Genomic DNA, 21,678 nt, shown 5'->3' with positions numbered 1-21,678 from the left:
TTAACGGAAAGGCCTGGAGCTACCATATGGCAGAGCTAGCACTGACTACAGCTTTGTTACATATTGAAGGTTGGAGCAGGCTGCAGCAGAGGGGCGCTGGGGATTTACTTCTAGGAATGCATAGGCAGACTATAAAGGCTGCCTTTTCCTGGTTTAAAAATACAGGGGCATATTAGCAAGAACCTCGTTAAAATTATCACTGTTTTAGCGGCAGGAAACTGCCACTAAAACGCCGATATTGGGCTTGCTAATATGCATTATAAAATTCCAATATAAGCCCAGGTTAGATGTGCAGTACATCTAACCTGGCCATCTGTTGGAATTCTTTAACCCCTCCCATGCTGATGACGAGTTCAGCTCGTCATCAGCCACGGTGCTCGTGTGCTGATGACGAGCTGAGCTCGTCATTGCCGTTAGAACGCTCACACGCGGGGATAATTCCCCTGCTGTGCTGAGCGTTCGAAGGAAAGCTCGTCATCAGCACACGAGCACCGTGGCTGATGATGAGCTGAGCTCGTCATCAGCACCGGGGCGCTGTGCGCGCCCCCCGCCCCCAGCACAGCAGGGGAATGTGCCCCGCAGCCAAGGGGATAAAGCACATTAGCAAGCCCATTATCGCCGTTTTAACGGCAGTTTCCTGCCGCTAAAACGGCGATAATTTTAACGAGGTTCTTGCTAATATGCCCCTCAGTTTTCTTTCTAAACATTGAATTTTAATATTATGGAAAACTCTTGCTCTCCTAAACGAGATCTGTGGAAAGGAGAATTCAGTTGTTCAGACCTATGAGTAATATATTTTTATATAACGTCATTATATGATGGACGTCAATTAGAGGTAGTTAAAGGAAGCATCCGCTCCCCTGTTTGCCCTCTGCTACCCTCGGCTCTGCCCTTTCTACCAACAGTCTCAGAGATCATGAATGCAGCAGCAGAAAAAGAAAGTAAGTAGCGCTTTAAGAGTCCTCTTCTGAAATTTTATTCCAGGGTTTTCTTTCTCTCACCACAGCAGCAAACAGAGGATGCTGAAGGGGTAAAGGGACAAGGAGCCAACTCTGTGATGTCATTGGTGGACAAATAGCTTATGAGGTCACTTCCCCTACCTCCAGCATCAACGTCCATCCATTGTGTCCTGTATAGCCATATTTCACCTATTGTCCAGAATGATTGATCAATCATCAGTCTGGTGGAAATACCTGTGTAAGTACACAATATGTTCTTTCAGCCCTTGACATCTCTTTATGACCACACGCCACCTATTCGTATGTGCTGAATAAGCCTTGGCCAAAAACATTTTGTTAGCTCGAGGTGCCTTTTTTTTGTTTTTTTTACTAATGGTCCAGTCGACCCCACATTTTATTTTCACACTTACTTGGCAGAAGATTTCTCATCTTCAGATTTCTTTTCCACTGTGGTACCGGGCGCCATTTTATAACCTTTTATGGGAAAAGGGAATTCAATTAAAAAACAAGGCACAAAGAATATTTACTGCTAAAACAACATAATCTTCTGTTATAAAGATTCTATGACCACAGGGCTGATTTATAGTTTGGCAGACGATACCGCATCACTCACATGACACATTCCTTGACTGCCTTATTATAAGTGCCTTAGTGTATAGTGGATTGGGATTCGGCAGGCAGGATATGCGTCATGCTTGTGACGAGAACCCTGTCTAAATCAGACCCTGTGTATTTAGAGCATCACCCCAATAGAAATGTCTATAACACTGTTTTTTCATGTTTGGGGTAAAGTTCATTTGTTGTCAAAGTCTCTGATCACTCGCTAAAACAACACAAAGCCTTCATAGGAAAAAGAACAACAATGCCATGGATAATGAGGATGCAACCATTAACATTCAGATTACAGTTTTGTTGTGAGTACCTTCAATCATTTGTTTTGTCAATTTCTTTCTCCATTTCTCCCAATTTCTTTGCGCATTCACAAATCGATCTACAGATTATTTGTCAGCATGAAAAATTAACTGCTCTAGGGAAATCAAATGCTACACATAGTGTGGGGGTGTTGACTGAAATCTGGGCACAAATATTCTGTTTAATCAGTTTAAGATACTTTACAGCTTTTGCAGTTTTAAGCTTGAATAGAGCAAATATATTAAACTACTGACACTGCACACTGCGTCACTTGTATATATTTTTGGTCTTTTTTGAATAGGTACTCTTTTGTTGTTTCATTATACTGAATAGGGGTTGAAGAGTGACCTCCAAAACCCTTTCTCTCTTGTTGATTATATACTGCACACCCTAGGTCGGACAAGCCCTGAGCTGACACCCTAAAGGTAGCCATGGAGATATATTCATGAAATATATGTTGTACTAAGTTATCATGAAACCGCATTGAGTTTCCTGTTTGAAACCAAGAAGCCTCGTATGTAAGAATGGTCGTTAATAGATCAGTAAATTCATTTCCTGAACATTTCTGCGTGAGATATTTTGAGAAAGGAAACCATCTTTCTGACCTTTGCTGTATATTTGGATTCAACTGTAACCCAGTCAAAAAGCTATTCATTTTGTTTGAGATATTGAATTTGCATTCCACGTCACAGTGTGTATTTCAAGAAGTAACCTAATGAATTTGTCAGGCTGGTAACTCCTTAATGGAAGGGAAGGCAGTCGCCTTACATCGCCTCAAAAAGAAGGAGTCGAGAGCTCTGCTTTGAAGCTGTAAGCGTTTAATACCGAGCTTTTTCTGTGGTGAAGAAGGTTTTTGCTCATGGGTCAGGTAATCTGTTACGCCATGCCTGGCTCCGAATCATTTGTTTTGTGCAAAATGACATATTTAATGGTGGAAGAATCCTTGCTGAAAATGTACAGATTCAATGGATACTGGTGGCAATAGGGTATCATAATTGTAACATCAGTCCAGCCTGTTTCCATGGAAGAAATTCTTCTATGGGCTGAGTGCCTGTTAGGGGCATTTTTTATGGCAGATGTAGGACATTGTTTTATCTTCCAGTTGTACTTTTACGTTCACTGGCATGTCACTGATGGCAGACAGAGGACACTGGTTCATCTTTCCATTAACCTTTGTCTTCACCAGCACATTGGGGATGGCCAATGTAAGACATCGTTACCAGTGGCGTAGCAAGATTAGGTGGTACCCAGTGCGGAAAATTTCTTTTAACCCCCGCCTTAATAAAATGGCAAAAATATGTGTTCAAAACACATATTTTTGCCAATTTGTCAGCCCCCTCCTCAGTGATGACACCCGGGGCGGCCCGCCCGCACCCACCGCACCCCCCTTCCTACCCCACTGATCTTTCCATTGTAGGCTTGTGATCGCTAGCACGTCACTGACAGCAGATATAGAACATTGTTTCATCATCCCATTGTACCTATATGTTCACCAGCATGTCGCTGACAGTTTCTAGTGGAATTTAATAAAGGCACACCATATTCATTTCATGGAACGACCCTTGTTACGTTATATTGTGACGGTGGTACCTTTCATATATCTGAAAAGGCGCCATTCAGAATTCAAGAGTAACATGGATAAGCCAGGAGTTTATACTTTACAGTAAACTGAAGAGTGCACTGTCACTCCCATTACCTCAAAGGTAAATGTGTGTTAGCATTTCAAGGCCAGTAGTCTGGGGATACCAATCTATATGGCCAGAGGTTGCCAACAGAAGCATTCGAGAAATTTTCTCGACTGTCCATGAACTCGCATCATCCGGCAGAGCCACAGCGTCAATTCCTCCCTCCCAGTCCCTCTGCAACTCACTCAACGAGTTCTTTATCGACAAAGTTGCAAAAATTAAACTTAACATCCCCCTCCCTTCCCCTGCATTTACAAACCCCTCCCCTCCCCTCACGGTTTCCAAACTGTCTTCCTTTCCTCTGTTGACCACTAATACTCTCTCACCGCTGTTGGACCGAGTAAAATCAGGATCTCCCCTGGATTTCGCCCCAGCCCACATTCTTAGGGAAATTTATTTAAACTGCCCTATCCCGCCTTTGACCCTTCTCAATGATTCACTCACTAACGGCACCGTTCCCAGCCTACATAAATCAGCGGTTGTCGTCCCAATCCTAAAAAAACCTGGCGCCGATTCATCTTCCCCTTCCCACTACCGTCCTATTTCCCTTCTGCCCTACCTAGCTAAAGTCCTTGAGACTCACATCACGACCGCCCTGAGTACCCACGTAGAGGCAAACCATTGCCTCTCCTCCTGCCAAGCTGGGTTTAGGCCCCTGCATTCCACGGAGAAGGTGGTAATCTCGGTGATGGACAAGCTGCGGGAGGGTATTGATACCAACGTACCTCAAGCCCTGATACTTTTAGATCTGTCCGCCGCTTTTGACACGGTGGACCATTCCATCCTCCTCAGCCGTGTCAGGGCGGCGGGCATAGAGGGCTTAGCCCTCTCGTGGCTCGAGTCCTTCCTGGTGGGGAGAACTCAAGCGGTCCATCTGGCCGGCTTCGCCGCGGCCTCCCGCAAGGTGGAGTGCGGGGTTCCTCAGGGATCGTCACTTTCCCCCCTTTTGTTTAATTTATACATCTACCCCCTCATTTTTATGTTACAGCAGCTGGAGGTCACAGTGTTTAATTATGCTGATGACCACCAGCTAATCTTTAACCTCTCCCACTCCCCTTCATCTGCCCAGAATGTCCAGTCAGTCATGACATTTATCCAAGATTGGATGAACTGCAACCACCTCAAACTCAATCCAGACAAGACCGAGTTGGTCTTGACCGGAGGTGGTTGCAGTCCATGGTCCCCTTCCTTCTGGCCCCCCTCACTCGGTGTCCCTCCACTTCCCGTTTCCAAAGTTAAAACCCTAGGGATTTTCTTAGATTCACAACTTTCTATCCACTCACACATTGGCTCGGTTGTCTCTTCTTGCTTCTTCTCCCTAAGAACAATTAGGAAAGTCTCCCGCTTCTTCTCCCTCCCGGCTTTGAAAATCATTGTCATGGCCATGCTACTGTCCCGTATCGATTATGGCAATGCTATATATAATGGGGCCCCAGCTTACGCGATCCATCGTCTGCAGCTGGTGCAGAATCAGGCTGCCCGCCTGATTCATGGCCTCCCTAAATACCATTGGGCCAGCCCACTACTTAAAGCTTTACACTGGCTGCCGGTGCGAGAGCGTGCCCTTTTTAAGCTTGGCTGCCTCACTTTTCAGGCTAGGTCAGGCACCGCCCCTGAATTTCTTTGCTCTGCCATTGTGCCCTACCTTCCAGGCAGAGAATTACGTTCCTCCCACTCGGCCCTCCTAGTCACCCCCCGTTTTAAAAAACAGAAGGCAGGTGGAGCGAGGTTCGCTGTCCTGGCTCCAGCATTCTGGAACTCTCTTCCTGTTGGCCTTCGCACAACGCCCTCCTACACTCAGTTTCGGAGGGAACTCAAAACCCTCTTGTTTGCGCAAGCCTATCCCGTCTAAACCCCCTCTAACTGCTGCCGTCCATCGCAACCTAAATAGCGCCATGAAACCGCTGGGTAAAAGTGCGCTGTATAAATGCTTTTAAATTCAAAATTCAAAATTCCTAGATTTGGAGGGGTTGTGGGGACAATCAGTGAATTAAGTGGGATAAAGAAGGTGGGGGTCTCTAAAAGTGATGTGGCCAAAGAAGCATAACTAGTAATATTTCCCAAGAACTATGGCCAGTGGAATTAAGGGTGTGGTTTAAAACATGTGGTTTAAAACATGTCAATTAAAATCCTATATTTTAAACATTGTGCCATCTGATCAATATTAGGGTCTTCTATGTGTGTTTTCTGTTATTGCATTCATATATAAACAACAATGATTTTGTTGTGAATAATTAGGATTTAAAATGTTTTAATTATACACCCTTTTTTCTGCCATATCATTCTTTTTTTATGTTTAATATGCTTTATTGAAATCTGCCATATCATTCTGAAATCCTCCATCTGCATATCTTACATGCCCTCTCTTTCCTCTTCAATACTGTCTTCTCACTCTCTCCTTCCACTCGTTCTTCCTTTCATCTCCTCCACTGAAACATCCCCCACTCATACATTCCATCCACACACCTGTAAGCACTGCATTTGGCAGTGTCAATAGATTGACAGCTGTATACCTCCTTCACACACTTCAGCGCAGCTTTACAATTGCAGTTGGTGCCAATATGGCCATCGCTCTCTGCGAAGAAGCGAAGGATTGAATGTGCATGTAGTCCGAACACCTTCATGACCCACTAACAAGTTCTGTGAAAACCGTGCACGGTGTTCAGCCTCAGCTACGGAGCTCTCAATTGTGCTCCATCATGCACACAAACTGAGAACCCAAACTCACCCAATGTGTGCTGTAACATGGACATATGCTGCAAGGAAAAAAAATACTGAAACAAATCTGGAAAAAAATATATTCTCAGGAAGTAGTTTCAGAGACTACTCACGATGCCCGCTTCATGGAAGGAGAGATCGCAAGGATTACCAGGGCATTGAGAAACTATGGTGCTCCCGAGCCCAATGGCATTCCTGCCCCGGTATTCAAGTCAGCTCAGGAATTTTTTGCCCCAATTCTGACCCCACTCTATACCTTCTCCTATGATACAACAATAATACTGCAGTCCTGGAAAAGTTCAATCTTATTTCCCATCCACAAGAAAGGCAATCATTCAAATCCTGCTAACTACAGGCTAATCGCCCTGCTCGACATAGAAGCCGAGGCCTATGCACGATTACTATTGAAGGCCTTGGAGGAATGGGCAGTTAACAGCAGAATTCTCCTGTTCTATCAGACAGGTTTCAGGGCAAACAGTTCCACAATGGACAACATCATGTTGCTTGCCTATCTTTCCAAACAGGTGGTTAAGGACAAGAACATGCCTCTGTGTGTTACTTTATAATTTATACCACGACCTTTGACAGAGTAAACCGAGGAAGACTCTGGGTCAAGCTGTCAACCTGGGGGATTCCTGCGAAACTCCTAAAATTGATACAGCTCTCTATGAGAGGAAATGGGCCCAGGTCAAATTAAGCCATACAATTGTAACATCAAGAGTTGAAACCAACAACGGGCTCAAACAGGGCTGTGTCCTGGCCCCACTATTATTCAATCTCTACACCGTGGACTTTGGGAATTTCCTGAAAGATGCCCGTTTAGTGCCCCGAGACTGGGAAAGGCGAGCCTCACTCTCCTCCAGTATGCTAATGATGCAATGGTAATGGACCACACCAGGATGGGTCTACAGAGAGCCTTAAAAGAATTAGAAGTGTACAACAAGGAAAACAGCTTAATGAGAATAAGACAAAGATAATAGTATTTGGCAAATTCCCTTACAAAAGCAAGGCTCTTGGGAACTGGGCGACCATCGAATCAGGACAACAACAGCCTATAATTAATTTGGCTAATGGAGAGGGCCACTGCGGCCAAACATATAAAACATATAAACACTAAACCCAACTGCATAATGCTCTCAATGAGGCGCCTAAGCCAACGCCTGTCAAGCCCAACAGCAGAGCCAATCCTGACAGTCCTTACAGCAAAAGTAATTCTGGCCATCAATTATGGCCACCTGTCATTCCCAGGAGCATTAGACAAACTTAGAGCGGCAACTCAGACAAAAGCATACAAGACAGTGATACAGGCGCCCAGACAAGCAAGGAACACCAGGCTACAGCTGGAACTAGGGCTCTGCAGACCAGAATTGGCATTACAGGGGAATTTAATTGAGCACTACATCAGGGTTCTTAAGGCCCCTGATAACACTCTTATATATCACTTGAAAACGATCTTCAGGGAAGCGGACTCTACCTGGCACACTAAGCTGGGTCAAGCAATAGGGTCCCTAAAAACAGACGCAGATAGTATGCCCCTACAAGACATCCCACATTCTGCGTGGTCAAATGCTGTGAGGCGTAGGTCTGATCCATCTCGTACGAAAAGGACCCGCCTTACTCCGCCATAACATCAACACGACGGCACTGAACACGGCTTACATCTCGAAGAAAGCCCAAAAATACCTAGGAGAAGCACTTTCAGTCCTAGCATGCAGAAAAATCTTGTTTATGCAGCTCATTGCCCTTAAGATCTCGGATTTTAGCTTAAGATGGGCACGAAAGGATGGGGCAGTCTCTTGCCGGTTATGCAACTAACATAAGGAATCTTGATTTAATCTACTATGCTGTTGCCCTAAACTGGCCAGCAAACACCATTGGCTGCTTTTCCCAATTCTTAGGGCCAAGGACATAAGATTCTGCAAGGAGGCTTCGGACTGCTGATTCTCGGAAACAAATACTTGCCTACTCGCAAGAGTGGTGCAAATGACACATTTAATCAGAAATACACTTGATGCCCAGCCACAGATCTCTGAATCTAGGACAGGAAATAATCTTGAACAGAAAAAATTTGCCAGTGCCCGCTACAGCCCGAGCATGAAACTAAATTGACGGACTCCGATAATAAAAATCCTACAACAATTGCAGCAGCCGGGGGGGCGTGGCTAGCAGGCCAACATGGCGGACGGAGTTTGTTAGAGCTCCGGAGCCGCCGGGTGAGTGAATATCCTGCAGCCCACGCCGAGGGGCTGATTTCGCCTGAAAACGGCTGAGTCCTGAAGCTAAGACCCCCTGCCTACTCCGCCGAAAATCCTGGAGGGCTGACGGCAAGAGGGTCGGAGCTACGCCGTGGTAGAGTCTGGGGCCTGGTGTCACGCTGCAGACCGGGGGCTCGAGTGGCAGAGGTGCCCGGAAAGCGGGGACAGGAAGGCGGCGGTACGGCGGACCCTCCGCAAACCGGAAACGGACCCCCGCGACGGAGATCCTGTCCCTACAAATGCTGAGAGTGGCGAACGACGCCCTGCGAACCCGGATAACAGCGGGGGAGGAGAAGAATGTGAACGGCCCTGCGCTGTGGCCTGGGGCTCCGAGGCGCGAGCACTGAGGACCGACTGCCTGCGCCGGCGGCGGTGCCTGCCGACTGGGGCTCTCCCCGCCTGGCCCATTGACATCCTGCAGTGACCAGAGGTGAGGAGCCTGGAAGCGAGAGGAGGGAGCCCCTGGGGCCCGATGCTGTGCGGAGCACACGGGGCCACTGATTGTAGGTGGAGGCGGACGGAGGCGGGCGGGGACCCATGAGCCCGCGACCGGACCCTGCTGCGGAGCCCCGAAGGATCGACTGAGGAGCGGCAGTGCCGAAGTGGCACAGACCCTGCCTCCACGAGGTGGGTCGGAGACTGGGACGTAAGCGGGACCTGGGGCGACACCCCCGGGGCACCACCAGCCATACACCATCGACTGGCCCTCCTGTGTCTGCCCCTTGCCTCTTCATAACTGGGAGCCAGCCCGCGACAGTGCCCAATTGCTCCTGCTGTCGACCTTGGACCGCCGGATCCAGATTGGTGGGGGGAGAAACATTTCGCCTACCGGGAGTTGATACTGGAAACGGACTAGGTGCCTCTTTAACCTAGACCAGGTGGGAAACGGCGCCCCCCCCTCTGCGGATTCGCTGAGACCCCATTGGCAACTGACCCCGGGAGGGAGTGATAGGAGAGGCCGAAGGGGACACTTCCAGGACGTACAGCACACGCCGAGCGGCCGAAACACGCCCTGAAACGCACCCCTGCCGCCAACCGGACGCCCGAAGTCTACCATGGTGCGTAAAGGCGTGAAGACTATGGAGGGCAAGGAGGGAACGGGCACAGGACCCACTTTGGATGCCGACCCGGGGGGCTTTGCGCCGCTGATATCGCCTTCCACCGCCTCGGAGAACCAGCAAGGCGACAAGTTAGATCTTATACTTAAAGAGATCAGAGACTCCAGGACAGTGATGGAGACGCAGATGGGCACCCTCACCACCAACCTTTCCCTGCTTAAAGCAGATCATGAGAAATTAGCGGATAAAGTCAAGGATCAGGGCCTGACGATAGCTGAACTTACACCGACGGTGGCGGAACATACGGACTCCATACACTTGATCCAACGTCAAGTAAAAACCCTGATGGAACATGTGGAGGATGCAGAAGGGCGTAATCGACGCAATAACATCCGCGTTATTGGCCTGCCGGAAAGAAGCGAGGGATCCCGTGCAGCGGAGTTCATGCAACAATGGTTCCGGGATAACGTCGCCTCTGAGGGTCTGTCACCGTTCTTCTGTGTAGAGAGAGCTCATAGGATCCCAACTGGCCAACCGAAACCGGGACAAACACCACGGCCGCTTATTGTCAAGATCCTAAATTATCGGGACAGGGACATGCTACTGAGCCAGGCCAGAATAAAATCGGTCATACAGTGGGAGAACAAACGAATATCACTGTACCCGGACTACACCACTCAAGTGCAGAAGCAGCGGTCCTCCTACTATGAAGTAAAACAGAGACTCCAACGGGCAAAACTGCGCTACGCCTTATTATTCCCCGCGCGCCTGAAAGTGATCCATGACCAAAAATCTCATTTTTTTTAAAGCCCTACCGACGTGGAGGAATGGATGGAAACGATGGAGATCGAAGACCATCTGGACCCGACGCAGAACTCTACGGATAATGGGTCCAACGAAAGCTCGAAACAGGGAGGGACCGGGAAGGGCGCCCGACGCAATCACCCGAAACAGCGCAAACCTACCGCCCACCAACAGAAGCAGGGACAAAATGATGCAGTGGCAGCGGTGGGCTCCTTCAGAGAGGATCGGGAGACGATCAACACGGACACTGAGGATAGCACCATCCACTCGGACTCGGACAACAGTATGGTCCTATTCCCGACAGTGACACCCAGAGCTGCGGACGAACTTATGGATAATGCCCAAGAATAATACTTCCTGCGGCTCCGACCTGTGGCCTGAATACATCATGATATCCTTTTTTGTATGAACTGGGGGGTGGCGGAGGTGAGAGGGGAGGGAAATTATGTTTGTTTTGAATCTATTTGGGGCCCTTCCCTTGTTGGATAACACTAGGTGGCCTGGACTCGGGGGGGAGAGAGACAACTGTCCGAGGCTCGTGGGGTGAGGCTCGGGCGCCTCCTGTGCCCCTGGGACACCTGCTTGCGACCTGCTGTCGGTACCAGAAAGTGGCCAGTCTTCTTCCCCCCTCCCCTCCCCTGTTCCTCTGCTTCCCTCCCCCCCTCCACGAGACGTGGCTACATATACTGAGCACATATGACAGAACTCTCCCGGCGGCGCCGTTGAGCCGGCGGCTTGACCGAGGATGGCTCTATGGCCACAGCACTTGCTTGGCCGACCCCCCACTAGCGTATGCAACGTTACCTGTTTACCTACGTTTAAAAGTTTATGGTTTGGCACGGCAGGGTTTCGTGGCTGCGCCTCCACAGTTGGGGTTTGGGATAGGGAGGGAACTGTCTCCTGGTTGAGGGTGAAGAATCACTTGCTTGAACATATGGGAACACTCTTTGTGACACCTACAGATGGATATGGCTGACGTTAAGGGAAAGTATAGGTTGGTCACCTGGAATGTGAGGGGACTGGGGGCTGTGCAGAAGAGACACAGAGTGCATGCTTTCTTGCTTAGACAACAGGCACATATAGTGTTCCTTCAGGAGTCACACATGACACACTCCGAGACACTCCTACTACGGAAGAAATGGAGGGGTACTATATTCTCCACAACATACTCTGCCTTCTCCAGGGGAGCCACGATCTGGGTACGCCACGGCACTCCGTTTGTAGAACTAGAGAGACGCACGGACGATCAAGGGCGCTATGTATTGGTGAGAGGCACCCTGGACGGGGAGGTGGTGGTCTTGGGCAGCATCTATGCCCCGAACTTTGACCAAGATAGATTCCTTGCTGCAGTGGGCCGGGCATTGGCGGACTGGGTGGATGTCCCCTGGATATTGGGGGGTGACTGGAACATGATCTTAGATGTGACCCTCGACAGATCACACCCCCCCCTCCAGGCGGCAGGAATACATAAACTATCAGAGTCTTTCGGGACATGGCTCCAAGGCTGGCGGTTGGCTGGCACCTGGCGCGCGCTGCACCCAACACACAGAGAATACTCATGCTACTCCCCCGTACACAACCTACATACCCGATTAGATAGATTTGTGTGCTCCAACTCCATCACGGCTAGATGCGTCACATCGGACTACCTAGCTAAAACATTTTCAGACCACCGACCACTAACACTTGATCTACACTGGGGAAAGGTACCCTCGCCAGTCCCTACCTGGAGACTTAATCCCACGCTGCTCGAGGATGGCCCATTTAGATCACATATAGCTGACACCTTGACGGACTACTTTGCCACAAACTGGGACTCGGCGTCCTCGAACCTAATTGTATGGGATGCAATGAAGGCTGTAATTCGGGGGGCTGCTATAGGCCGACTAGTGGGAGCCAGACAGGAAATCCATGATAAATTATGCGACGTAGAAAAGCGCTTGCGAGACCTTGAAAATGCGACAGGGCAGGATCCCGACAGGAAAGCTGATCTGCAATTGTGCAACATTGAGCATGCTGAATTGCTGGAAACCCTGAGGGTGATGGACTATGGGACATACCTGAAACGCCAACAGGCGGAGGCGGACAGATCTGGTGCTTTACTTGCCCGACTGGTCAGGGATGTCCCAGAGAGCCCTATCATAACGGCTATCCGAAAAGCAGCAGGCGAACAGGTGCATACACAACTAGGAATTAACAATATATTTAAGATTCACCTGGAGAACCTCTATGCTCCTCCCCCTGTAGTGGCCGGAGACGACATGGCGGACTTCCTGGAAGAGCTCACGCTCCCACGGTTGGCCCCGGGAATCCAAGCGGCCATAGCTGGGCCTATTACACAGCACGAAATAAAGATAGCAATTCACACACTTAATCGAGGCAAGACCCCGGGCATGGAGGGCCTGCCAGGGGAGTTCTATCAAACATATGCTGACGTGCTGGCCCCCGTACTGGAGAAAATATACAACACTGCTTACGAGACTGGCCATCTCCCGGCTACTACCATGCAGGCCTTGGTGATTTCTATCCCGAAACCCGGTAGGGACCCCCTAGAGGTGGGTAACTACAGGCCCTCTCCATGGAATATAAGATCCTTAGTAAGGCTATTGCCATGCGGATCCAGCACCACTGCCCTGGCCTGATCCATGCTGATCAATGTGGCTTCCTACCAGAGAGAAGTACCTCCCAAAATTCGAGACGCCTCCACGCCCTTATGACAACTACCCCTCATACCTTACCACACGCTGGCTGTATAGCCCTGGATCTCTGCCAAGCGTTTGACTCCCTGACGTGGAACTTCATGTTCGAAGTCCTGCATCGCTTTGGCTTCCCGGAGCCCCTCATAAAATGGATCCGCCTACTGTACAAGGACCCGACCGCCAGGACGCGCACGGGCAGACACATATCTGACAGTTACAAAGTCCACCGGGGCACCCGACAGGGCTGCCCACTGTCGCCACTGCTGTTTGTTCTGACGCTGGAGCCCCTGGCTATTGCGCTCCGCAATAGAGCTGGGGAGGAGGGCATACCGGTGGAGGGTACGAATCACATGGTCTCTATATATGCCGACGATATCTTAGTATTCCTACGGAAACTGCGAGGGGACCACTCACACCTGGCGTCTATCTTCAGACGATTTGAGACCATATCTGGCTTGGCTATAAATCCGGGAAAGTCTTTGGGGTTCTTTTTCCGGGATGGACAACAGCCCCCCCACATACAGTTCGGCGCCTATGAAATCCAAGTGGCACCAACCACGTTTAAATATCTCGGAATAAATGTATACAGAGAACCGGAGGCCCAAATTGACGGTAATATCCGGAAGGCCATTACCGGCCTACGAAGTAGTATAGGCTTCTGGACGTCCCTACCCTTATCAGTGATGGGACGAGTGGCGGTCTCGAAGATGGTCCTGCTCCCTGCATACTGTATTTTTTTGTAAACCTGTCGGTCCTGCTCCCGCGACAAATTTTCACCGCACTAAATACGTTACTGATCACCCTTATATGGGGCTCGGGGAGAAGACGAATCAGCCTTACAAAACTGCAACTACACACCAGCCGGCGAGGTCTAGGCGTGCCGGACCTTGAGAGTTATTACTATGCCAGCCAGCTCCAATGGTTGACCCGATGGGTGGCGGGCAGAGATCTCCACGAGATCGCTTACACGGCGGATAAATTAGCACGTGGAGAATTACACTCCCTCCTATTGCCCAATGCTAGGATTCCCAGAGACTGCCACCCCCTCCTGCATGTGGCTCTGACCTGCTGGAGGAAAGCACTGTCATACACGGCTGAGACCTCTCCATATGCAGACAACATACCCCTACTGGGACTCCCGACACCACAGGGGACCCTAACATTACGCAGACTACGTCCCTGGACGGAGGCCGGGGTGGACAGAGTGGGAGACCTGTTTGGGGATGATACCATGCTGGATCACGTTTCGTTTGTGCGGACCACGGGGGCGCCTCCGCGCTTATACATGTTACACGCCTCAGTGACGCACTTCGTGCGGCGCGCCTGGGCTCCGCACCGTACGAAATCAGAACAACACGAATTAGTGCACCTCCTACATTACATGGGCGCGGGGGGACACCTGGTGAAATGGATGTATGCTGGTATCAGAGAACATGTGACGTCGCCGATCACCACACTTAGGGAGATTTGGACTGAGGACTCGGGGGAAAACGTAACGGACGGGGAGTGGAAAATAATTTTGGGACATCATAGAAGAGTATCTCGGAATGTTAAGTTTCAGTTCATACAGGCCATGATTCTCCATAGAGCATATCTCACACCCCAGAGACTTCATAGGATGTTCCCTACCGCCGCACATTGCTGCCCGAGATGTCTACAAGATGAGGCACATATCCTTCACATGCTTTGGACATGCCCGAAGTTACATACTTACTGGGGGACGATCAAACACACGCTACACTCCATAACTGCGCTCCGGATCCCTGAGGGGGCATTACCCTGCCTGATAGGGAATAGAAAACGACCCAAAACACGCAAAGCACAACTGAAATTCATGGATCTGGCACTCGTACTGGCAATCAGGGTGCTCACTATGAGATGGAAGTCGCCCAGAGCCCCGCAGGTAGACATGTGGCGGACTGACTTGCTGAAATGGGGCAAAGCCGAATCCGCGGCGCTGCGGGAGGAGGAGAGCAAGGGCCTTCGCAAATACCCTATAGCACAGGGACTCAATGATGATTGATTTGGAGGAGGTGGACCTAGATAGTGCGGGAGACCCGGTGGGGTGAACACATACATATAGTGGAGGGCGGCTGGGGCTCCCGAGCATCAGTACCATTCACAAGGGCCGGTCTGGAACCTTTACCTATTTCCGGATAGCTAGAGACACATTGGACCGAAATGTAGAGTGTGCAAGAGAGATGACAACCAGGAGACGGGAGGGGGTTGGGTGGGTAATGGAGGGTAGTTGGGGTTTAGCATTTTATGTAAGTCAAGATTTTGATGTTTCAAGATCACTACTGAGACAAATCCGAGCTTGGATGAGAAAAATGATTCATGCTGATAAAGATATGTTATGTAACGTTACTGCTAATGAAAAACGAAATGACTGATATGTAAAATGATGTGACAATGTACAGTAATGTATACCACCCTGCGACAGTCAAGAATAAAGAGTTTAAAAAAAAAAAAAAACAATTGCAGCAGCCGGGCTTAGCAGTGGGAAAACTCAGAACATTAAATCTGTGCCTATAGGGCCACCATAAGAGGCAAGCAGCACAACCATAATAGCAACATGGCAAGAGAAAATATCATAATATCTCCGACTTATATGGATAAGCACCTCATGGCCTGCCCGAAGACTATGAACTGGTGCCAAGTGCGCATATGCTAGAAAGTTGTCCAGATTTCCCGAGCTCAATCAGAGGCACCACAAACTCATTGATCTTTTAACGAGTTTTAGGGACATGTTTGTGCAATATATTCTAATCTACCGTTCGACGGTAAAGAACTCAGGGGCTCATCATAACGGTGCTGGGACCGCCCGCCAGACATACGGCAGTCTCACCAGTGCAATTAGGATGCGCCCGCCATACTGGCAGGCACACCCACTGAAACAAAAAACAATGCTGCATGGTCTTCCTTTGACACCTACTTAGAAGAAACAATTGACAAACTGCTCGGCACCTTGAAACCCTCTAATCACCTCACAGACCCTCTTCCTACTAACACTGTAAAATACTTCATCCCATTGCTCCTCCCACTCTGGACCAAAATTATTAACAGTTCACTTCAACAAGGACTCATCCCGACTCCCTCAAAGTTGGACAAGTCACACCTATACTCAAGAAACCAACAGCTGACCCTACTGACCTAAACAATTACCGTCCTATTACCAATATTCCCACCCTTGCCAAACTGTTGGAAAAATGCGTACAACTCCAATTGACAAAACACATTGATCAGTTTGACCTCCTTAACCCTCATCAATCAGGCTTCCGAGCAGGGCACAGTACTGAAACTGCTATGACACACATAATTGATGACGCCCTCCAAATCCTAGATCAAAACGATACCTGCCTCCTCATCCTTCTTGATCTCTCCTCAGCATTTGATACCGTCAAACACGAGAACTTACTCGAGCTGTTAAACACCAGAATGGGTCTATCTGGGACTGTTCTCAAGTGGTTCACTTCCTTTCTGCATAACCGGTCTCAGAAATTCAAGAGCAACAACTTGATGTCCCCACCAGTGCCTGTAACATTAGGCGTCCCACAAGGATCTTCCCTATCCCCAACATTGTTCAACCTAGTCATGGAACCTCTCACCACCTTGTTACAAGCATCTAATGTACACTTTCACATGTACGCCGACGACACCCAACTATATCTCAAATTACAATCCCCCAAAGACATCAAACTTCTGAACTCAACGCTCAGAAACACCCAATCATGGCTTGCCGATCTTCACCTCAAACTCAATGCTCTGAAAACTGAGTTCCTTCTGATCTCACCTCCCGCGAAAATCTCCACTACTCAAACTTGGCTTAAGCACCTAACTGCACTCAATGTCTAACCTACCATCGTGGACTCATCGAAATCTTTAGGCATAACACTTGACGCCAATCTCAACATGCAGCAGCATATCAGCAAGGCAACTAAGGGAGCTAATTTCCAAATCAATACCTTGAGGAAACTTAAACCCTTCCTCCCAGCCAAGGACTTCCAAACTGCAGTACAAGCCCTAGTCATTCCTCGCATAGACTACGGTAGCGTCGCCCTCTGCGGACTCCCCCTATCTACAACTGCACCCCTAAGAGCCTCTTTGAACGCTGCAGCGAGACTCATCACTGGATCAAAAAAACACTCGCATATTTCCCCTGACTTAAAATCCCTGAACTGGCTGCCTTTTGAAGCCAGAATACATCTGAAAATTGCCTGCATGACACACAGGGCTGTACACCACAACTCACCCGGCTACCTCACTCAGAAGCTGACAATATCTGGTGGCTCAAGAACCACTAGAAGCACAAAAAATCTTCTTCTGAAACCTCGAAGATTCCGGAAGGAAAAAACATATAAACGCTCCTTTTCAGGAATGGCACCCAGAATCTGGAATTTACTCCCTCCAGAAACCAGGCTTATCTCCTCCACTGCATTTTTTAAGAAAGAAGTAAAAGCTATCCTCATGGCTAAATTTTCCTGAACTTTTACTTTGATCTATTTGAGACTCTGCACCTATTTGTACTATTTGTTTATCTGATTGTCTATTTGTATTATTGGTTTATCTGATTGACTATGCTCCCTCATGTACCTACCCTATTTTGCTACTCATTAATTACCTACAACTATTCTGTGCTCAAAAGTCTGTTAATCACTCTCTTGTTTTCTTACCCCTTGTTTTTGTAAAGCGCTCTGATATCTGCAAAGATCTTGTTCGCGCTATATAAAACTTTCAAAATAAATAAATACGGGGAGGAGCTACGCTACGAATCAAGATGGCCGCATAAGCTCCCGGCTCCGTCGACCTCCGCCAACAGCTCGATTATCCTGTCTTTCATCCTGTCTGCACACCTGATTTTCTTGTCTATGAAGGTCTACTGCTTCCAGAGGTGCAATCCCGAGATTTCTACCTTATCGGCTGACGAAGATACGCCGTGTTTCTATTCTCGGCCTAACATCGTGTTGAAGCCGGGGCCTCGATTTCTGGACTACCCGAGTCGGAGTTGAACAACATCGGCCGTGAGACCTGGACTGAGCCCGGTCTCCCGAAGAGTGCCTGAATTGTTGATTTTTCTGACGATCCTTTGAACGATCCACACCCGGGACACGCCAGCGTGCCACGCCGGCTGCTGTGGTGGAGGCCCGGCGCCCGGAGCCCTTTCTGCCCCGTGGGGGTCGACGGGCTGGGTCCTCCCTGACGGCCAAGGTGTGTTCTATAAGACGAGGAGCGCCCATTATTTGTGATCAGATTTACGTGGCCTGTGACTCCGGAGCAGCCGGCCTCCGGGGTCCGAACCCGGCTCTGTCGCCTACTGAGAGGAGATGGAGCGGACGGAGGGCACGCCATCACTACGGGCCGTTGTGGCCGCCATTGGGGCGCTCCATTCGCACACAGTCGCTGTGTTCCGGACACTGATGGTGAAAGTGGACGGTATCCTGGCACCTGAGGACGACACCTCGTTTGGTCTCCAGCTGGAGATGGTACCAGCGATGCATGGCATCTCAGAGGTCGGGGTCCCTGTGCATCGCCCGGACTTTATGATTCTTGACGGTCCCCTATTGCCGGCTAGCCAGCCCGTGCTTCTCACTAGTGTCTTTTGCCTGACCCTGCTGCCACCCATCACTTCTATGGACAAACTTCCATGTGGCCACGAGTTACTTGCTGATGGTTTCGGATGCTCGCTGTTCTTGGACATCTTTCCTAGTTCGAGCCATGTACTTTTATCCTGTTTTTGATCCTCTTATGCTGCAAAGAACTTTTGTGGACGCTCTGCCTTTTCCATCAAAATGGCGGCTCGAGTGGCAAGGACTCTTAGGACGGACCGTACTGGCCAGGGCTGAACTTTATCGCTGGGTTCTGATATAATAGCTTTTCTTAATGCCGGGGTTGTGCCTATATTGTGATGGGAATTGGGTGGCTGTTATTTATCCTACCGTGACTGGTTTGTATAATTGCTGAATATTGGTTTTATTGTGTCTCCGGGTGGTTGCTGTTGGCGGTGGGCATGGGAGTCCGGGAGTGTGTCTGCTTTCTCCTCCTCCGCTTTCTCTTTTCTTTCCCTCTCCTTTGGGGCAGTTCCTGGGCGACAGGCACGCTGTTAGTGGGGTAGGCCGTAGCCATTACAGTGGTGTAGGGTGGCGGGTGTGGGGGGGGTTTGTTATTTTAGTTTGTTTTGTTCTATGGTCCCTTTCTTCTTTTTCCGTCTGTTTCTGGGAGGGTTCTTTACCTCTTTAGTAGGGTTGGCTGTCTTTCTTTTCCTTTTTCCTTTCTTATAAGGCTTCTACACTCACCTATGCCTTTAGGTTACTGGGGGGCGAGTTTTCAGAATGGTGCTCTGCTTTATTGTTTGCTGTCGTATTGTTTTTGCTCTAGGTCCGCCTCGGCGACTGTATTGTTTTGACAACTGTGTGGTTCATCAACTGATTCTGTTTGCTCTGCGGGGTACGTCCCCCCCTTACCTCTTCTTATTTTATTATGTGGTGTGACGCCATTGCTCCTGCAGCCGTTCCTACTCTACATAACTTTAAAAAACAAAAACCTCATATATCCTTATGTTTTGCAGTGCGCACTCACACATGACGTATCTATGATATTGCTTTTTTCGGTCGTGTTCTTGTTTCTACATCCTGATTCATTTGATACGCTTGCGGCCGGCCCCTGTGGTTGTGGGCCTGCGCATGTAATACTTTGCAAGTTTCAATAAAGGTTTTAAAAAAAAAAAAAATCCTGGCCTTTCAACATTGCGGATGGTGCTGCTGGCCTCAGCACCGTCCTCAATGTCAAAAGACCATGCACAGCATTTCCATGCACCACGTGGCAGGCACCACGCGGTGCCTGCCACTTGGTGCATTGAACTGCAGAGGGGTACCATGGGTACCCCCCCAGACCACCCCCCCCCCTTCACACACAGAGGAGGCACACAACGGGACCCCAAAACCAGTCTCTGCCTGTCTTTTTGCGGCGGGATATCTGCCGCAAAAAGACAGGTAGATGGGCATACCGTAATCACTACGGCGTTGCCTGCACGGCACCACAGCAATGTTGCACTGGTTCCGGGTTCTGTAAAGCGGGTGGAAAAGGACCACCTTCCGGAACCAAGGCAGACAGAGTTTCAGTCTGCCGCGAAACCATTGTGATTCCCACCGCCATCCTAATTTGGCAGTGGGACTTTTCAGTATGATGGTGGAAGGACGCCACCCCCAACCCAGCGGTCCTTCCGCCATCATAATGAGACCCTCAGACATTTAATGGCTTTTAAGGAAATGTTAGTGCAATATAAAATGCACCCCTTGCTTGCAGGCAAAGAATGGACTCGCCCCCAAAAAAGGAGCAGTAGCATGATTGGAGTGTTTTAAGTAACCAGGGGACTGGAGAGTTCAAGAGAGGGGGTTGGTAGGTGGAGGGGATGCAGATTACAAGCTCTTTTTACTGTAAAGATTTTAAATAATGGAACGGTTAATACATATACTTACTTACTTATGGAATGCATTATGAACTAAAATAAGTAAATGTAAACAGATACTGCTTTGGTGACATTAGTTACCTTTTAGTTTTATACATCATTCCATCATTATTGAGATATTGTTCTGTGTTTTATCCTATAAAGTTGTGGCATGAATATAGGACCTTATAAAGGTCCTATATTCATGCCTGTTTCAGAGTCTGTTTTAGAGACCCCCCGCTGCTGGGTCCGAGACATTGACAGGACCCGCCCCTCTTAAAACCATGGGGTAAATGGTCCGCAACATGACTTATGGATAAAGTATTCAATTCCTGCCGCGGGTAGCAGTTCAGCATCTATGTGTGCACAAATGTAGAAACTGAGGTAGGAAAAAAGCACTTGCCATCCCAGCGACTAACGGTAGTACCAGCTCTAAGTTGAGTGCCTGTTCCATCAGTTCTTCTATGCTTCTATCGAACATGCCTGTCATGGGTCTCTCGGTCCCCCGCTCTGACTGAGTATATAAACCTTTTGGACTACCCCCTTCCAATAGCAGAGCTATGCTCCTATCAGGACTTCAATATACTCCATATTGACAGTATACAGGGGCAGCTAAAACGCTTTGACTATCCCCCAGGAAGCATTTCAACTATCCTCCTGGTACCAAAGGAGAGATAGGATAGGTTGAATCAGTACAGGTTATACCACAGCTGCTGAAATGTTAGGCTGCCTTAGGTTAGCTAGAACCTGTCCTCTCATGTGACCCTACACAACCCTGGCTTCTCATGGATGTACAGCATTAGACACCTCACATGCGGAAAACCATTTCCTTACCTTACGACAGTGAATCCGGCCGCAGACTGCACAGCACATGTATTTCTGCCTAGCAGTTATGTGTCAAGAGCACGTCATGCTGATATTTTCTCAGTGTCCAAGTTGAGGTGTGACACTGTGTTGTTAGGCTGTGCTCATGTAATTATGACATGCTGACATTCCACTGGTTTCTGTAGGAACTCAACCTGTGGGGTAGTTGCAGGCTGCAGTGGAGATGCAACTTTTACCCAGCTCTACCTAGATGGGTAGTAACTACTACCTAGCTCAGACTAAAGCTTTGGGTTACACACATTGCATGCCTTCCAGTATA

The 21,678-nt window shown here is 48.9% G+C and overlaps 1 protein-coding gene across 1 annotated transcript in view; it reads right to left on the bottom strand.

Moving 5' to 3' along the window:
- Positions 1 to 21,678, bottom strand: part of UPP1 (uridine phosphorylase 1) — a 121,155-nt gene that overhangs the window by 89,226 nt on the left and 10,251 nt on the right. Inside the window, exon 2 of the mRNA XM_078688187.1 lies at positions 1,370 to 1,433. Within this exon, the coding sequence (XP_078544313.1) occupies positions 1,370 to 1,425 (56 nt within the window). The 5' untranslated portion in view covers positions 1,426 to 1,433. The remainder of the gene's footprint in view (positions 1 to 1,369; positions 1,434 to 21,678) is intronic.

Source organism: Lissotriton helveticus, chromosome 4_1 (genome assembly GCF_964261635.1).
Source record: "Lissotriton helveticus chromosome 4_1, aLisHel1.1, whole genome shotgun sequence".
NCBI classification, from domain to species: domain Eukaryota; kingdom Metazoa; phylum Chordata; class Amphibia; order Caudata; family Salamandridae; genus Lissotriton; species Lissotriton helveticus.
The sequence above is the reverse complement of the archived record's forward strand: the minus strand, read 5'-3'. Positions and strand labels throughout refer to the sequence as shown.